At 54.8% G+C, this 16,928-nt stretch overlaps 2 protein-coding genes across 2 annotated transcripts; both read left to right on the forward strand.

The window, feature by feature from the left end:
- Nucleotides 1–8: 8 nt before the first annotated feature.
- Nucleotides 9–7,386, forward strand: usp2a (ubiquitin specific peptidase 2a; the record flags this gene model as incomplete). Its single annotated transcript, XM_042346655.1, is given in 10 exon segments — nucleotides 9–135; nucleotides 505–616; nucleotides 961–1,071; nucleotides 1,248–1,312; nucleotides 2,145–2,248; nucleotides 2,486–2,566; nucleotides 2,712–2,790; nucleotides 3,080–3,187; nucleotides 4,930–5,050; nucleotides 5,350–7,386. Coding segments are annotated over 10 exon segments (996 nt in total), but the record flags the coding sequence as incomplete, so codon positions are not given.
- A 1,660-nt stretch (nucleotides 7,387–9,046) lies between these two features.
- Nucleotides 9,047–16,689, forward strand: LOC121852771 (membrane frizzled-related protein-like; the record flags this gene model as incomplete). The annotated part of the gene is made up of 6 exons (XM_042346654.1): nucleotides 9,047–9,153; nucleotides 9,531–9,695; nucleotides 11,152–11,359; nucleotides 11,961–12,091; nucleotides 13,146–13,271; nucleotides 16,613–16,689. Coding segments are annotated over exons 1-6 (768 nt in total), but the record flags the coding sequence as incomplete, so codon positions are not given.
- Between the last annotated feature and the right edge of the window lie 239 nt (nucleotides 16,690–16,928).

The following is a 16,928-nucleotide window of genomic DNA, read 5'->3' on the forward strand; positions in this document are numbered from 1 at the left end:
TGTTTCAGTGTTTCATGAACTCAATCCTGCAGTGTTTAAGCCACACTCGGGAGCTTCGCGACTACTGTATCCAGGGCTCGATGTACCGGCGGGATCTCAATGTTCGCAGCCGCATGAACTCCGCACTGATGGAGGGTATGTCAGGAGGGGAGGAGCAGAGGCGAAGGGAAGGGTTTGAAGAGACAGAAGTGGGAGGGAAATAGGGGAGTGTATGTATCTCCTGAATGAATCTGTGTGTTTCCAGACACTGGGGTGGTGGGTGGGGAGGAAAGACACTCAGATCGAGGGGCAGACAGTGAGAAGAAAAGAGAAGGGGGGAGACGGACAGCGATGTTGTATCTCCTGAAGGAGATTGTGCATCCAGACATGTGGGGGGCTGATTGCTCAGTGATTAGGAGTAGAGGCTCTTCTTGCCCCACCCCAGCACTGAGACCAGGCAGCAATTGGGGAGAGTGACGGTGATGAATGGTTAATGTGCGTGTTTAACCCCTCGCTGTCCCGCAGAGTTCGCGAAGCTGCTACAGATGCTGTGGACACTGTCGAGTACGGAGCCGGTCAGCCCATCCGAGTTCAAGACACAGATCCAGAAATACGCCCCCAGATTCGTGGGGTACAAGTGAGTTGCAGCTGGGGGGCACAGGAACAGTGCATGTTGTGACCGTGGGTGTGTTGGAAGAGTGTGTCGTTGTGCGTGTGTTGGGGTTGATTAAACAATCCGAGACACTACCCCGCATGTAGGGACCCATAGATAGATACAAGTTGTGTGTATGTCTGTGTTAGGGGCTTCTGTGTGTGTTTAGGGGCCGTGTTGTATGTTTTAGATGGGTGGGGGGGTGTTTGGGTTGTGTGTGTATTTAGGGGGCGTGTTGTGTGTGTGTGTGTGTGTGTGGGGAGGTGCGTATGTGGGTGTATGTGTGTGTGTCCGCGTGCCTGACTGACAAGCCTGTTGTGTGCGTGCAGTCAGCAAGACGCGCAGGAGTTTCTCCGCTTCCTGCTTGATGGTCTCCACAATGAGGTGAACCGTGTCCTGACGAGGCCCAAAGCCAGCGCCGAGGATCTCGACCACTTACCGTAAGTGCCAGCCACGGTTATACAGCGCACGGGATTGAAAATATAGAGAGTACTGAATTCTATTAATCATTAGTTTACTAATTCTACTAATCGTTAGTTTATTAATTAATTTGGTCTGTCTGGTCGGGTCTGAGTGTGTCTATCATGTTCTCTCCGCCCTCTCTCTTTCTGTCCAGCGATGATGAAAAGGGGAAACAAATGTGGAAAAAGTACCTGGAGCGAGAGGACAGTCGGATTGTGGGTGAGTGCACAGACACCCACGCATACGCGCAACATGCCCCTCAAACACACACACACCCCCAACACAGAGACAAACAGACACACACGCGCGCAACATACAACATGCACCTCAAATACCACATACACCCCCAACACAAACACAACTTGCATTTATATAGTGCATTTTACGCAGGGTAGTGACTCTGAGTGCTTAATCACCTCCAAAACACAAGATACATGCATCCTGTAGCTGAGTGGTTAGAGCATTTGCCTTGCAAGCGAGAGGACCTGGGTTCGATACCCGGGCAGGGCAAAACTTTCGGCAAGTTTCCTTATTTCACATCTCTGTTCACCTTGCAGTAGGCAGGAACCTGTTTGTTAGTTGAATGGCCTATCGCTTTTCTGGGGTAATAATCCCTTCAAAAAATCAATGATTAAAAAATAATGATTTGGTCACTCAATCCATGGCTGTTTGTGGGCCACTGCTGTGCGCAATTGGCTGCCACGTTACACCCATAAATTATAGTCTGTTCACTTTACAGTATATTCTGCGAAGTTGCTTTGAGTCGTCAATATTAGGCGCTATATTAAATGCAAGGTTTATTACAACTGTCATTAGCTTCATCTCAGCTCAGTTCCATTCATGGGCCTGTGGGTGAGGCTCGATGTCCAAGGTGCTAATCTGCCGCCTTACTCACCATGCCTGGTCCTGTCTTGGGGTCGGTAACGATGCCAGGGGTAAAGCGCTGCTTACTGGTCACAGGCTGATTGGGTAGTTCTGGGATGCTAGCCTGCGTGAGGGGCGCTATATAAATGCAAGTTGTTGTTGTTGATTGTGGCTCCTGGATTTTCAGATCTGTTTGTCGGCCAGTTGAAGAGCTCACTGACATGCAGTGAGTGTGGCTACTGCTCCACCGTCTTCGACCCATTCTGGGACCTGTCACTCCCCATCTCCAAGGTCAGTGAGCGCCTGGAGGGAGCTTTCTGTCTATCTGTGCCCTGTGGGGAAGGATAGTGAGAGGGGAGGGGGGAGGTGGCTGCAATGTCTGCCTCACTCCCAGACATCTGTGGTGTGTAGTGTGTGGTGCATTGGTGTGTAACATGTGATGCGTTGGTGTGTAGCATGAGCTGCATGTGCTGCGTTGGCATGTGGCATGTTGGTGTATGACTTTCGTTGCATTGACATGTGTTGCAGAAAGGCTACGGGGAGGTCTCCCTAATGGACTGTATCCGTCTCTTCACCAAAGAGGATGTCCTGGACGGTGATGAGAAGCCGGTGAGCGAGACCAGTAATTTACTGTAGTAAACAGAATATTTATATAGTAAGCAGAATGTGACTGACGTCTGACAGTAGCCTGTTTCTTGGTGTCATTGAGACTTGCGTGTGGTTTACTGACTGATACGCGTGTGTTGGGTTACAGACATGCTACAGGTGTAAAGCCCGGAGAAGATGCACTAAAAAATTCACAATTCAGAAGTTCCCAAAGATCCTGGTTCTCCGTATCCTTCCTCACACTGGCCGGTGCTTCAGACATCCAGAGAACCATGTTACTAAACAACACTGTGTGTCTGTGTGTGTGTGTGTGTCTCTCTGTCTCTCCCTGTGTGTGTCTCTCTCTCCCCGTGTCTCTCCCTCTGTGTGTGTGTGTGTGTGTGTGTGTGTGTGTGTGCGTGCGCGCGCGCGCGCCTCTCTCTCTCTCACACGCAGACTCTCTTGGCTGCCATGCTGCCTGTCTGTCTGTCTCTCTCCCTGTCTATGATTAACACCTTGACTGGCTGTGCTGTGTAGATTTGAAGCGATTCTCTGAATCCCGCATCCGCACCAGCAAGCTCTCCACCTTCGTAAACTTCCCCCTGAAGGATCTCGACCTTCGAGAGTTCTCTTCGGAGCACAATGGTGAGAACTGCGGTGGAAGGCGGCGCAGGGCAAGGGTTAGGGCAGGGTTGGGGGAGGGGGCAAGGAAGGGGGTAAGTGGGACAGGCTGTGGTCAGCAGTGATGGGAGAACAAACAATCAAAATTACAACAACAACAACTTGGATTTACATAGCACCCTCCATGCCAGACGGCGTCTCAGAGCGCTTTACAGTTTAGGATCCCGGGACTGAGCCAGGGGGAGGGGGGGGGAAGGTGACCAAAGATGCGGTCGAAAAGAAAGGTCTTCAGCAGAGACCTGAAAATAGGGAGGGAGTGAGGACGGCAGTTCCAGAGCCTCAGGGCATAGAGGCTGAAGGCACGGCCGCCGAGGGTGGAGAGGAGGACTCGGGGGACGAGGAGGAGGCCAGACCCGGAAGAACGAAGGCAACGGGTACTGTGCTGAGGAGAGGAGGTCAGAGGTCGGGGAGTACAGAGGAGTGCAGGGACTTGAATACGAGGGTGAGGATCTTGACATCGATCCTCTCTGGGATAGGCAGCCGGTGCAGTCTGGCCAGGACTGGGGGCATCGGGGAGCGGAGTTTCGTGTGGGTGAGAATGCGGGCGGCAGAGTTCTGAATGAGTTGGATTTTACATGTGTATAGCGCCTTTCATGTCGGGAGGACGTCCCAAGGTGCTGTATAATCAATGTTTCAGACCTGAGCTGGGGGTCGGGATCCGGGTGGAGGGCATAGAGTAAAGGAGGGTGACTGAAGGTAAGTTCGACGAGGAGGGTCTTGAGACGGCTCTTGAAGGAGGCAAGGGAAGGGGGGCAAGGCGGAGGGACTGCGGGATGGAGTTCCAGAGGGTGGGGCCAGATTGGCGGATGGCCCATCCGCCAATAGTGGGGCAAGTGAGGCGGGGGACGTGAAGCAGGCTGGATCCTGCTGAGCGGAGGGAGCAGGCAGAATGGTTGGGGGTTAGGAGGTTCCAGAGGTCGGGGGAAGCAAAACCATGGAGGACTTTGAAGGTGAGGACCAGGACCTTGAACTGTGTCCTCTGTGTGATGGGAAGCCAGTGGAGTTGGTCTAGGAAGGGGGTGATAGGATCATGGAGCCTGGTGCAGGGGAGGACACGGGCTGTAGAGCTCTGGAATATCTGCAGCCTATGGAGGGAGGAGTTGGGGAGGCTGATAAGAAGGGAGTTTGTGTAGTCGAGCCTGGATGTTATGAATATGCACATGAGAATCTTGGCGACCTGCAGTGTGAGACAGTGACGGAGCCGAGGTGGGGCAAGTCGGAGCGCTTCATAGAACGGGTGTAGGATATGAAGGGCAGCTGAGGGTCGAACAGGATGCCAAGGTTCCGTATTGGCTCCGTGAAATGTAGAGTGGGTCCATGAAGGGAGATGTCAGTGTCAGGTGTGGAGGTGTGAAGGGAGCCAAGCAGGATTGCCTCGGTCTTGTTGACATACAACAGCAGGAAGTTAGCTCTCATCCAGGACTTTGATGTCCGACAGGCACTTTGATGTGAGGATAGCAGTTATCCTGGAATCGAGGGTGGAGGCAGAGAGGTAGAGTTGGGTGTCATCCGCATATATGTGGAAGTTGATGCCATGTCTGTGGATGATGTCACCAAGGGGGAGAAATTAAAATGACAGAGCCCTGAGAAGGTGGGTTAGCAGAAACCTGCAAGACTCAGTAAACCTGTGTTGCTGTTTGACCGGAGCGTTGCTGTGCTCGTGTTGATGGCCACACAAAGGAGCTAAGCTGGTTTGTGTCCCACAGTGAATGCGGTGTATAACCTGTACGCCGTCTCCAACCACTCGGGCACTACCATGGGCGGCCACTACACAGCGTACTGCCGGCACCCGCTCTCCACAGAGTGGTTCAGCTTCAACGACTCCAGGTAAGTGCAAGCGAGGGGGGAGAGTGGGGGGGTGGTTGGGAGCAAGCGGGGGAGTGGGGAGTGCTGGGGGACCACAGAGGGAGCACAAAGCTTGTATGAGCAAGGGGGGGGGGGGCAGTGGAAAGCGAGGGGGGAGGAGCCAGGAGGAAAGTGAAGAGGGGTTGGGGGGGGGTGAATCTGGGGAGGGGCCGGGGGGTGGAAACGTGGGAAGGAGCTGGGGTCGGGATCATGGGGAGCGGCTGGAAGGAGGCCCCTGGGAGACCCTCACTAATGACGCCTGTTCTCCCCTCCCTCCACAGAGTTTCCCCGATGACGGCCAGCCAGGTACGGAGCAGCGACGCCTACGTTTTATTTTATGAACTCTCCAGCCCCTCCTCACGGATGTAACTCCTCTTCTCCCCCCTCCTGCCCCATCCCCTGCCCCATCCTCCCACGTACTGGACACAGCCTCGGGGGGGGGGGTGCCACGGTCACAAAGCGACTACAAACAGTGAGGCTTGTCGCCATCGATTGCCCCCACGATGACGCTCCCCTCCCCCTCTCTGTGTCAAAGGTCAGTGTGAGGACACAACCTTGAGTGAGCAAGAGAGCGAGTCGGGGAGGGAGAGGGGAAACTAACTCTTTTCCCCCCTCTCAGCACACATGTACAACACAAGTGCAAACACACATGCACTCAGCTGTCTCGGTCTCTCTCAACCTTACACCAGCTCAGAAGGTGGGGAGTGAGGGGAGTGCAGTGCGGGGGCTGGAAACTGTCCTGAAACCCTCTCACTCTCCCGGCCAGGCTGAGAGTCCCCCAATGCCCGTCCACCCCCACCTATTTGCAAGATGTTTCTCTAAGTTGAAGATTAACCTTGCGCTTCTTTTTCAAGCATTAAAAAGCTCCTGAATTGCTACATAGAAGAAAGACTCCTTCCTGTCCCAGCGCTGAGGCCTCGGGTGGGGTGGGAGTACATAACGCATGGAGGGGGGGATTCTGCACTTGTGTCTGTTCACCTCACACTCACTCAGTAAAGCCATTCAGTTGTCAGTGGCAGTGAACTCCAGAGGGCAGTATTCTGAGGTTACACGTAGGAGCTTTACTGCGTCTCTAACCCTGACCTGGGAGTTTGGACGCACAGTTTAGAGGGAGTTTGTTTTCAGAGCCTTGGGTGTTTTTCTGTCAGCTCTTCCCTTGTACATGCACACACGCACAAACACACGCGTGTGTATACATTGAGCCCTCTCCCGTGGTGCATCCATACCAGCCTCCCTCGACGCAATCCAGCTCAGGAAATTGCAACAAAGGGCTGGAGGGAGGTGTGTGGTGGGAGTGTAGCTGTGTGTTTGGTGGGAAGAGGAGAGCTGTGTGTGTGTGTGTGATTGGGGGGAGACGGGGAAAGGGGCAATTGTCACTATAATGCAGCTAATCTCCCCACACTCTCTCTGCTCCCTGTGTCGCTGCCTTGTGTCCACTCCCAGAGTTATTTATTTATTCACGGAGCGTTGAACAGTCTCCTTTCCCACACCCCCATGCGACGAGAGAGGGTTGAGGTTGCTCGGGCTGGGCTGTGTTGTTATGTTGTGGGTTTACTATGTAAACAAGCACAGGAGATAATATTTTATATTCAACAGTGAGGATTTGTACATAACATTTTAACAAAGTAAATCTATATTGATGTATCCAATCTGAGGGTGTGAGGGCTCGCTGTGTGCGAGCGTCTGAATGTTGACATTACACCGTGGGGTGGGCTCTTGAGTTTTTTCCAGCAGTTTCTGCGGGATTCCATGCTCCCATAAGGAACCAGATTGTATTCCGGTTTGGATACATGCTTTACCAGCCAGAACGGGGAGGGTAGGTGGGGTGGTCTGGATTTGAGCTGTTCCCTCTCCCACCAGACATGGTCTGCAGGAACTAATTACATATTTTCATTTTTAGTTTTAAAAAAATCTTCAGCATGATTTTCTTTCTCCCCCCACCCCCCACCTTTCCCTTTCCTCATACTCCCCTCCGCCTCACTCATGCTCCACGTAGAGTGTGTGTGGAGGGGACCGTCTGGCCCCTCTTTTGTGGGCTCAGGTGACGGAGCTGCTCAGAGACGGTGGTGCTTGACTGTTTGCCCCACCTCTGGCTCACCTTCCTGCTCTCCCTCCTGCCCCCCCCCAGTAATGAATGAGGTGGAAACCCTACGAGTGAGAGAGGGCTGTGCCTTGGTTGCCATAGTAACTGCAGGAGTTTCAGGAAATAATCGCCCTCACACACTATGTTTGTTGTAACTATTTTATTTCCATCCGAAATGAAAGGGTTAATTGGAATGTTCTGGAGCAAAAGAATAAAACTGCACTTTGTTTACGGAGCCTGGTGTTTCCTTTTGGGGGCGATGGGGTGCATGGGGGGTGGGGGGATGGGGTGCTGATGGAGGGGTGGGCGAGCAGGTGCATGGGGTCGGGAGCGGGGGGGTGAGTGGGGCGGATGTTCTTCACCCCACACAAACCTGGCTGTATCTTCCCATCCCCCGTTTGTTTAAGCTCTCCGAACAGCCCTATATAAAATGCAAGTTGTTTCTGTTTGACCTTGACTCACCAGCCAGGAAGAAAGTTTGTCACCATTTCTATTCTCAAACATTCATCGCTTCTCCCCCTCCCTCCCTCCCTCCCTCCCTCCAGCTCTGCTCACGGTTGTGCTACCAGCTAGAATGTGCCTTGGCTAAGCCCTGGCATGTGACAGTGTGAGAGGCAGACAGGCAGTCAGCGAGTACTGAGGGTGGGTCCTACACTCACACACACTCAATAAGACTTTTCACAGCAGTTAGAAAGTTTGTTTCTTTATGAATGTCTGAGAAACGGTCACCACGAAGGTCTCGGGTACAAGTTGGTGATTGCAGCACACACTGAGCTCACACTGCCGGCCAGGAGCGAGTGAGAGAGACTACCCGAGAAGTGCAAGAAGGCTGAGCACCTTTGCTGATGACCCTGGAGAATGAGACAAAAGAAAGAGTTCACAGAGATCAACCTGGAAGAATCCAAGGAGAGGAGTAAGGTACAGGGGCGAGAAGTGACAGTGAAGCCACAATTATACATATTTTTACTTTTTATTAAGTCCAATCCACGCTGAGCACAATTGCTGCCGCGTTTCACCCACAAAATACACAAGTCACTACACTTTACAGTATATCCGATGAAGCGCTTTGAAACGTCTCAACGACGTGACCAGGCACTATCAAATACAAGGATTATTATTACATTGTATACACTGAAGCAACTGCCCATGTGTTGGTGCTGTGCCATGGTGGGGTGGGAATGGGAAGAGACACTACGTAGGTGCTGTGCAGTCCAGTCCTGCTCTTGTGCCCTATCCCGGGGGGTGGGGGTTTGCAGGTCGCGGAGGGGTGGGGGGGACTAGGTGCTAGTGAAAGCTGCCGTGTGAGGGTGATTTACATGAACTCTGACTTGCCTCAGAGATTCTGCCCTGTAACTCTTCCAGTGATGCTCCCATTCACCCTCTCAAACTGGCTGAGAGTTTAACACGTTCCTTTATCACGCGTTTAAACACCTGGGAGATTACTGATGTGATTATTGATTATGTTTGTGATTATTGATTATAAATGTAATGATTGTGATTCTTTACAGACGGACTTTGTAAACCCAGCCTATGAGCCTGAACATCAAAGTGGAGAAGAGGCGAGGGGGGGTGTAGGGGAGGGTCCCAAGGCACAGCTCACAGGCGGTGAGTGGGTGGGGGAGCCCAGTGCAGGTGGGAGGGAAGTGGGGGGAGCCCAGTGTGAGGGGCGAGGGGAGCCCCGTGTGGGTGGGGGGAAAGTGGGGACGCCCAGTGTGGGGGGAGGGGAGCTCAATGAGGGTGGGGGAGACCAGTGTGGGGGAGGGTAGTCCAGTGTGGTTGGGGGGGACCATAGGGGAGCCTAGTGCGGGAGCCCAGTGTGGGGGCGTGGGATTAGTGACCTCTCCAGGCTGGTGTTGACTGCTCTCTTCCCTCTCCGCAGTGGCTGTTGTGGGGGGCTGGGGGCCGGGAGCCACAGGGCGGGGGCTGCTCTGGCATTGCCTCATGGTCTGGGCTGCAATCCTGATCCTGACTGTTGGTGTGACTCTCACCGTCTTCATCATCCGTGAGTAGCCCAGCCCCGGGAAGGTAGTGACGGTATTTTGTGGGCGAAACGCAGCAACCAATTGCACACAGCAGCATCCCACAAACAGCCGTGTATTGAGAGACCACATTATTATTATTTATTTATTTGAAGGGATTATTACCCCTGGAAATCAATTGCCTAACAACCAGGTTCCTACTTACTGCTGGTAAACAGAGGCGTGTGGAGTAAGGAAACTTGCCCAATGTTTCACCCCGACTGGGAATCGAACCCAGGTCCTCTCACTTGTGAACCACTGAACTACACTGAGCTGTGGATGGGTGGGGGAGTGTGTATATGTGTTGTACTTAAGTTGCTCATCTGACCGAATCCTCTCTCTGTCTGTCTCTCTCTGGCAGAGTTTAATCTCCGAGTTGGAGTGGGAGGCGGGGATGGGGACTTGGGGGCAGTGACCAGCCGGACCCCCACAAGCAATAACCAGACGACTCCCACAGCCCCTCCCTCACTGGGCGCAGAGCAGGCAGAGCCCCCGACACCCTCAGCAGCCTCCAGCACCTCCCCTTGTGAGTGATCCCAGCGCGACGGAGTGATTGGCTTTGAGTTATTTGGGATAGGAATTGAGAATGAGATTGGGAACAGGAAGGCAGTTTAGGAGTGAAATCCGGGGAGGTTTTTCACCCAAAGAGGAGTTGAAATCTGGAACTCGTTCCCCCAAAAGTCTGTGGATTATGGCCGGATCCATTCACTTCTTCATGACAGAGTTGCGCAGATGTTTGTTAGGTCGGGATATTGAGGGATATGGGGCAAAGCCGGGTAACTGGACTTGAGGTACAGATCAGTTGTGACCTCAATTCCACGACCCCCGATGTCCTGACAGCTGTCTGTCCGACATCGAGTCCGGGACGAGAGACAACTTTCTTCAGCTCAATGTGCGCAAAACTGAGGCCCTCCTGATTGGCTCACGTCAGCGCCTCCGCACCTCAGGCGCTGACAGCATCAGCTCCGCACTCTCCACCTCTCAAAGCCATCAGGAACCTCGGGGTTCCCCTCGACCCTGAGCTGTCCTTTCTCCCTCATATCCGCACCACAACTGGCACCGCCTTCCATCACCTCCGGAATGTCGCCAGACTACGGCACTACCTCACCCCTCACGCGGCTGAAACTCTGGTCCACACCTTTATCACCTCAAGGCCGGACTATGGGAACTCTCTCCTCGTCGGCCTTCCCGGCCCTCCCTCCACACTGCAGGTCATTCAGAACTCTGCAGCTCGTGTACTGTCCCGCACCAGACACCGCGACCACATCACTCCCACCCTCATCCTCGTCCTCACCCTCGCCCTCACCCTCGTCCTCACCCTCACCCTCGCTCGCCTCCACTGCTCCCCATCCCCCAGAGGATCGAATTCAAGATCCTCATCCTCACCTACAAGGCCATTCACGGCCTCGCTCCCTCCTTCCTCTCCGACCTACTATCCCCCTACTTACCTGCCCGTACCCTCCGTTCCTCTGGCTCCGGTCTGCTCCACATCCCCCGCCCCAACCGCCCGACCATCGGTGGCCTTCAGCCTCTCAGCCCCGAGGCTCTGGAACTCCATCCCCAGTGCCTTCGCCGCTTCCTCCCTTTCCTCCTTCAAGGCCGGTCTCAAGACCTTTCTCTTTGACCGAGCCTTCAGCTCCCCTCTCGACTCTCTACCCCCTCCTCGCTCCCTCCCTTCCCTCCCCTCACCCTGACCATTTCCCCCCTCCTCGCTCCCTCCCTTCCCTCCCCTCACCCTGACCATTTCCCCCCTGCTCGGGTCCTGACCCAACTGTCCAGCGTCTTGGGACGTCCTCCTGACGTGAAAGGCGCTCTATAAATGGAATCTTGTTGTTGTTGTGATCTAATAGAATGGCGGAACAACTTGAGGGGCTGAATATCCTGAGTAACGAGATTGGGAGAGGTGTTAGGATTGGGAGAGGGGTGGCACAGAGTTTCCTTGTCGGGAGACCATTTGCCATGTGATGTGCGTGTGCTTGCAGTTTGCGGTGGGACCCTGCGAGCCCCCAAAGGCTCTCTCTCGGCCCCAGCCCCCTCTCCCGGGTGGCTGCGGTGCGTGTGGTGGATTGAAGGGGGGCCGGGATACGTGGTTCAGCTCAAAATCCTGGTGCTGAGCGGGGAGTGTCACCGCACCTGGCTGGAGCTCACTGAGGAGCCCGGAGACGGACATCACTCCCGCAACATCGGCAGGTCCGTGTTCACGTCATAAGCCTCGCTCCCCCTCCCCGCACCCCTTGCTCCCCTCCCCACACCCCTCGCTCCCACCCCACGCCTCGCTCCTCGCCACATGCCGGTGACAGCTGATTCCTATCAGCGTGCCTCCTCACTCTCTCCTAACGCCTCGTGTCCAGGTGTTTATTCCCGATCCCGGCTCGGTGCTGTAATCCACATCCCCCGCCCCAACCGCCTTACCATCGGTGGCCGGGCCTTCAGCCCCGAGGCTCTGGAACTCCATCCCCAGTGCCTTCGCCGCTTCCTCCCTTTCCTCCTTCAAGGCCGGTCTCAAGACCTTTCTCTTTGACCTTCAGCCTTCAGCTCCCCTCTCGACTCTCTACCCCCTCCTCGCTCCCTCCCTTCCCTCCCCTCACCCTGACCATTTCCCCCCTCCTCGCTCCCTCCCTTCCCTCCCCTCACCCTGACCATTTCCCCCCTCCTCGCTCCCTCCCTTCCCTCCCCTCACCCTGACCATTTTCACAATGCTCGGGTCCTGACCCAACTGTCCAGCGCTTTGGGAAAGGCGCTCTATAAATGGAATCTTGTTGTTGTAATCCTGGGAATGTTGCTGTTGCAGATTTTGTGGGAATGTCTCTCCCCCGACAGTGAACACCAACTCCAGCCGCCTCCGCGTCTCCTTCCTGTCTGATGGCACCGGGAGAACCCCGGGCTTCACCGCAAGTTACCAGCTCATCCCGCCCAGCGCCAGTGAGTGGGCTAGTCACAGCATAGGCGCCATACGTGTTGCGTGTGAGCGTGTGTGAGACACGTGGAGTGTGAATGTGTGCTGGACATTGTAGAGTCCTGCAGTGAGGTGCTTAGAGCACTCGCCTGCGCTGGATTCCCTGTTGGGACAAAACCTTGAGCAAGTTTCCTTATTCCACACACCTGTGTTTATCCCACAGCAAATCACCCGGGAGATCGTGAGCCGGACTTTCGCTTCTCCTTAATCTGCTCCTTTCCAACAGCTCCAGTTTTGACAAAAGGTCATCGACCTGAACCATTGACCCACTTTCCTCTCTCCATAGACACTGCCGGACCCGCTAAGCGTCCCGGCCAAACCACAGAATTATACAGCACAGAAGGAGGCCATTCGGCCCATTTTGTCTGTGCCGCTCTTTGAAAAGAGCTTCCAAATCAACCCCTCTCCCCCACTCTCTCCCCATAGCCCTGATCAACCCCACTCCCGCCATAGCCCTGATCAACCCCACTCCCCCACTCTCTCCCCATAGCCCTGATCAACCCCACTCCTCCCGCTCTCTCCCCATAGCCCTGATCAACCCCACTCCTCCCGCTCTCTCCCCATAGCCCTGATCAACCCCACTCCCCCGCTCTCTCCCCATAGCCCTGATCAACCCCACTCCCCCGCTCTCTCCCCATAGCCCTGATCAACCCCACTCCCCCGCTCTCTCCCCATAGCCCTGCAAACTTGTCCTCCCCTTATAATTATCTACTTCTCAGTAGATACTTATTTTATTTCAGATTTGCAGCATCTGCCGGTGTTTTACCTTTTTTTGAGAGGGAGGGAGGGAGATAGAAACAACCGTCACTCAATCCACAGCTGTTTGTGTGACGCTGCTGTGCAATTGTCTGCCATGTTTTGCCCACAAAATACAGTCAATTCACTTTACAGTATATTCTGTGAAACGCTTTGAGACGCCTCTAAGACGTGATAAGGCGCTGCACCGAATGCCAGGATTATTATCATTGTTGTTGTTGTCAGACTCTGTTGTGTCTGATCGCGGTTGTCTCCCCCCCACAGGGAGCTGTGACCGGGAGGAGTTCCTGTGTGACTCCGGCCATTGTGTCCCGGCCGGCGCCCGCTGTGACGGTCACCCCGACTGCACAGATACCACAGACGAGGAGAACTGCTCCCGGGAGCAACCGGGTACAATGGTCCCTCTCACTCACTCACCCTCTCCCTCACTCACTCACTCACTCACTCACTCTCTCACCCACTCACCCTCTCACCCACTCACCCTCTCACTCACTCTCTCACCCACTCACCCTCTCACCCTCTCACTCACACACTCACTCACAGTCTCACCCACTCACTCATACACTCACTCACACACTCACTCATCCTCTCACCCTCTCACTCACCCTCTCCCTCACTCACCCTCTCACTCACTCTCTCACCCACTCACCCTCTCACTCACACACTCACTCACAGTCTCACCCACTCACTCATACACTCACTCACACACTCACTCATCCTCTCACCCTCTCACTCACCCTCTCAAACACTCACTCAGCCTCTCACTCAGTCCCTCACTCGCTCATCCACTCACTCCCTCACCCACACCCCACACCCACCCACCAACACACCCACTCACTCCCTCACGCACTCACTCACCCACTCCCTCCCTCCCTCATTCACTCACCCATTCACTCACCCTCTCACCCACTCACTCATCCACTCACTCCCTTACTCACACAATCACTCATCTTCTCACTCACCCACTGACTCTCTCACTCACCCACTCACTCCCTCACCCACTCACTCACCCTCTCACCCACTGACTCACTCACCCACTGACTCACTCACCCACTGACTCACTCACCCACTCACTCACCCCACTCACATAGTCACTCACCCTCTCACTGACTCACTCACCCTTTCACCCACTCATTCACCCTCTCACTCACACAATCACTCACCCACTCACTCACTCACTCACTCACTGACTCACTCACTGACTCACACTCTCTCATACACGCACTCGCCCTCTCATCCACTCATTCACCATCTCACTCACACAATCACTCACCCTCTCACTCACCCACTGACTCACACTCTCACTCACCAGCTCACTCACTCACCCTCTCACCCACTGACTCACTCACCCACTGACTCACTCACCCACTGACTCACTCACCCACTCACTCACCCACTCACTGACTCACTCACCCTTTCACCCACTCACTCACCTCTCACTCACACAATCACTCACTCTCTCACTCACTCACTCACTGACTCACACTCTCACTCATACACGCACTCGCCCTCTCACTCACTCCCTCACTCACCCTCTCACTCATCCACTCACCCTCTCTCTCATCCACTCACCCTCTCACTCCCTCACTCACAAACTCACCATCTCACTCACCCACTCACTCCCTCACCCACTCACTCACTCGCTCACCCACTCCCTCCCTCCCTCATTCACTCACCCACTCACTCACCCTCTCACACACTCACTCATCCACTCACTCACCCTCTCACTCACCCACTCATTCCCTCACTCACCCACTCACTCCCTCACTCATTCAGCCTCTCACTCACACATTGACTCCCTCACTCTCTCACCCTCTCACTCACCCACTTACTCCCTCACTTAAAAACTCACCGTCTCAATCACCCACTCACTCCCCCCTCACTCACTCAGTCCCTCACTCGTTCACCCACTCACTCACTCATTCACCCACTCACTCCCTCACCCACACCCCCCACCCACCCACCAACGCACACACTCCCTCTCTCACTCACTCACCCACTCCCTCCCTCATTCACTCACCCTCTCACTCACCCACTGACTCACACTCTCACTCACACTCTCACTCACCCTCTCACCCACTGACTCACTCACCCACTGACTCACTCACCCACTGACTCAATCACCCACTGACTCACTCACCCACTGACTCACAGTCACTCACCCACTCACACAGTCACTCACCCTCTCACTGACTCACTCACCCTTTCACCCACTCACTCACCCTCTCACTCACACAATCACTCACTCACTCACTGACTCACACTCACTCATACACGCACTCACCTTCTCACTCACCCACTCACTCACGCTTTCACCCACTCACTCACCATCTCACTCACACTCACTCACCCACTGACTCATGCACTCACTCACCCACTGACTCACGCACTCACTCACCCTCTCACTCATCCACTCACTCCCTCACTCACTAAATCTCTCACTTACTCACCCTCTCACTCACCCACTCGCTCACCCACTCGCTCGCTCACTCACTCCCTCCCTCACTCACTCACCCTCTCACTCACCCACTCTCTCATCCACTCACCCTCTCACTCCCTCACTCACTCACAAACTCACCATCTCACTCATCCACCCACTCCCTCACTCGCTCACCCTCTCACTCCCCCACTCACTCACTCGCTCACCCACTCCCTCACTCACCCACTCCCTCCCTCATTCACTCACCCACTCACTCACCGTCTCACTCATCCACTCTCTCACTCACCTTCTCAACTTTCAATCACCCATTCACTCACTCACCCTCTCACTCACTCCCTCACTCACCCACCCATTCACTCACTCACTCACTCACTCACTCACTCTGTCACTCACTCCCTCACCCACTCACTCAGTCACTCACTCACCCTCTCACTCATCCCCTCACTTCCTCACCCACTCCCTCACTCACTTACTCACCCACTCACTCCCCCACTCAGCCTTTCACTCACTCACTCACCCATTCACCCTCTCACTCACCCACTCCCTCACTCACTCACTCTCCCTCTCACGCTCTCACTCACTCTCTCACCCTCTCACTCACCCTCCCTCTCACCTACTCACCCTCTCACTCACCCACTCGCTCACTCACTCAGCCTCTCACTCACTCACCCACTCACCCTCTCACTCACCCACTCCCTCACTCACTCACTCACTCTCCCTCTCACGCTCTCACTCACTCTCTCACCCTCTCACTCACCCTCCCTCTCACCTACTCACTCTCTCACTCACCCACTCGCTCACTCACTCAGCCTCTCACTCACTCACTCACTCTCTCACCCTCTCACTCACCCTCCCTCTCACCCACTCACTCACTCACCCTCTCACTCACCCTCCCTCTCACCCACTCACTCACTCACTCACCCACTCACTCAGCCTCTCACTGAGTCACTCACTCACCCATTCACTCATCTCACTCACTCATGCACTCACCCACTCACTCACACTCTCACTCAGTCTCTCACTCACCCACTCATTCACTCAGCCTCCCACTCACTCACTCACCCTCTCACCCACTCATTCCCTCCCTCACTCACTCACCCTCTCACCCACTCATTTCCTCCCTCACTCACTCACCCTCTCACTCACCCACTCACTCCCTCATTCACTCCCTGACTCACCCTGTCACTTACTCACACTCTCCCTCACTCACTCACTCACTAACCGCCCCATCCATTCCATCACTCGGTGGCACTGTGCGGGGTTTGGGGGTAACGCTGTGTTGTCGCTGTAGGTTGCGGGGGGTTACTGACGGCTCCGGAAGGTTCTCTCTCCTCTCCGCACTATCCGGAGCTGTACCCTCATGGGCAGGTAAGGGGGGGGGGGGGCGGGGGAGGGGGCAGTGTCACCCCTGTGTGTCAGTGTCCCTGTCCCCGTGTCCCTGTGTCAGTGTCAGTGTCCCCTGTGTCAGTGTCCCCTGTGTCAGTGTCGTCCAGTGTCCAGTGTCCCCTGTGTCCAGTGTCCCTGTCGCTGTCTCAGTGTGTGTCCCTGTCCCCCTGTCCCTGTCCCCCTGTCCCCCTGTCCCTGTGTCAGTGTGTGTCCCTGTCCGT

Source organism: Callorhinchus milii, unplaced genomic scaffold (genome assembly GCF_018977255.1).
Source record: "Callorhinchus milii isolate IMCB2004 unplaced genomic scaffold, IMCB_Cmil_1.0 Scaffold1262, whole genome shotgun sequence".
Taxonomy (NCBI): Eukaryota; Metazoa; Chordata; class Chondrichthyes; order Chimaeriformes; family Callorhinchidae; genus Callorhinchus; species Callorhinchus milii.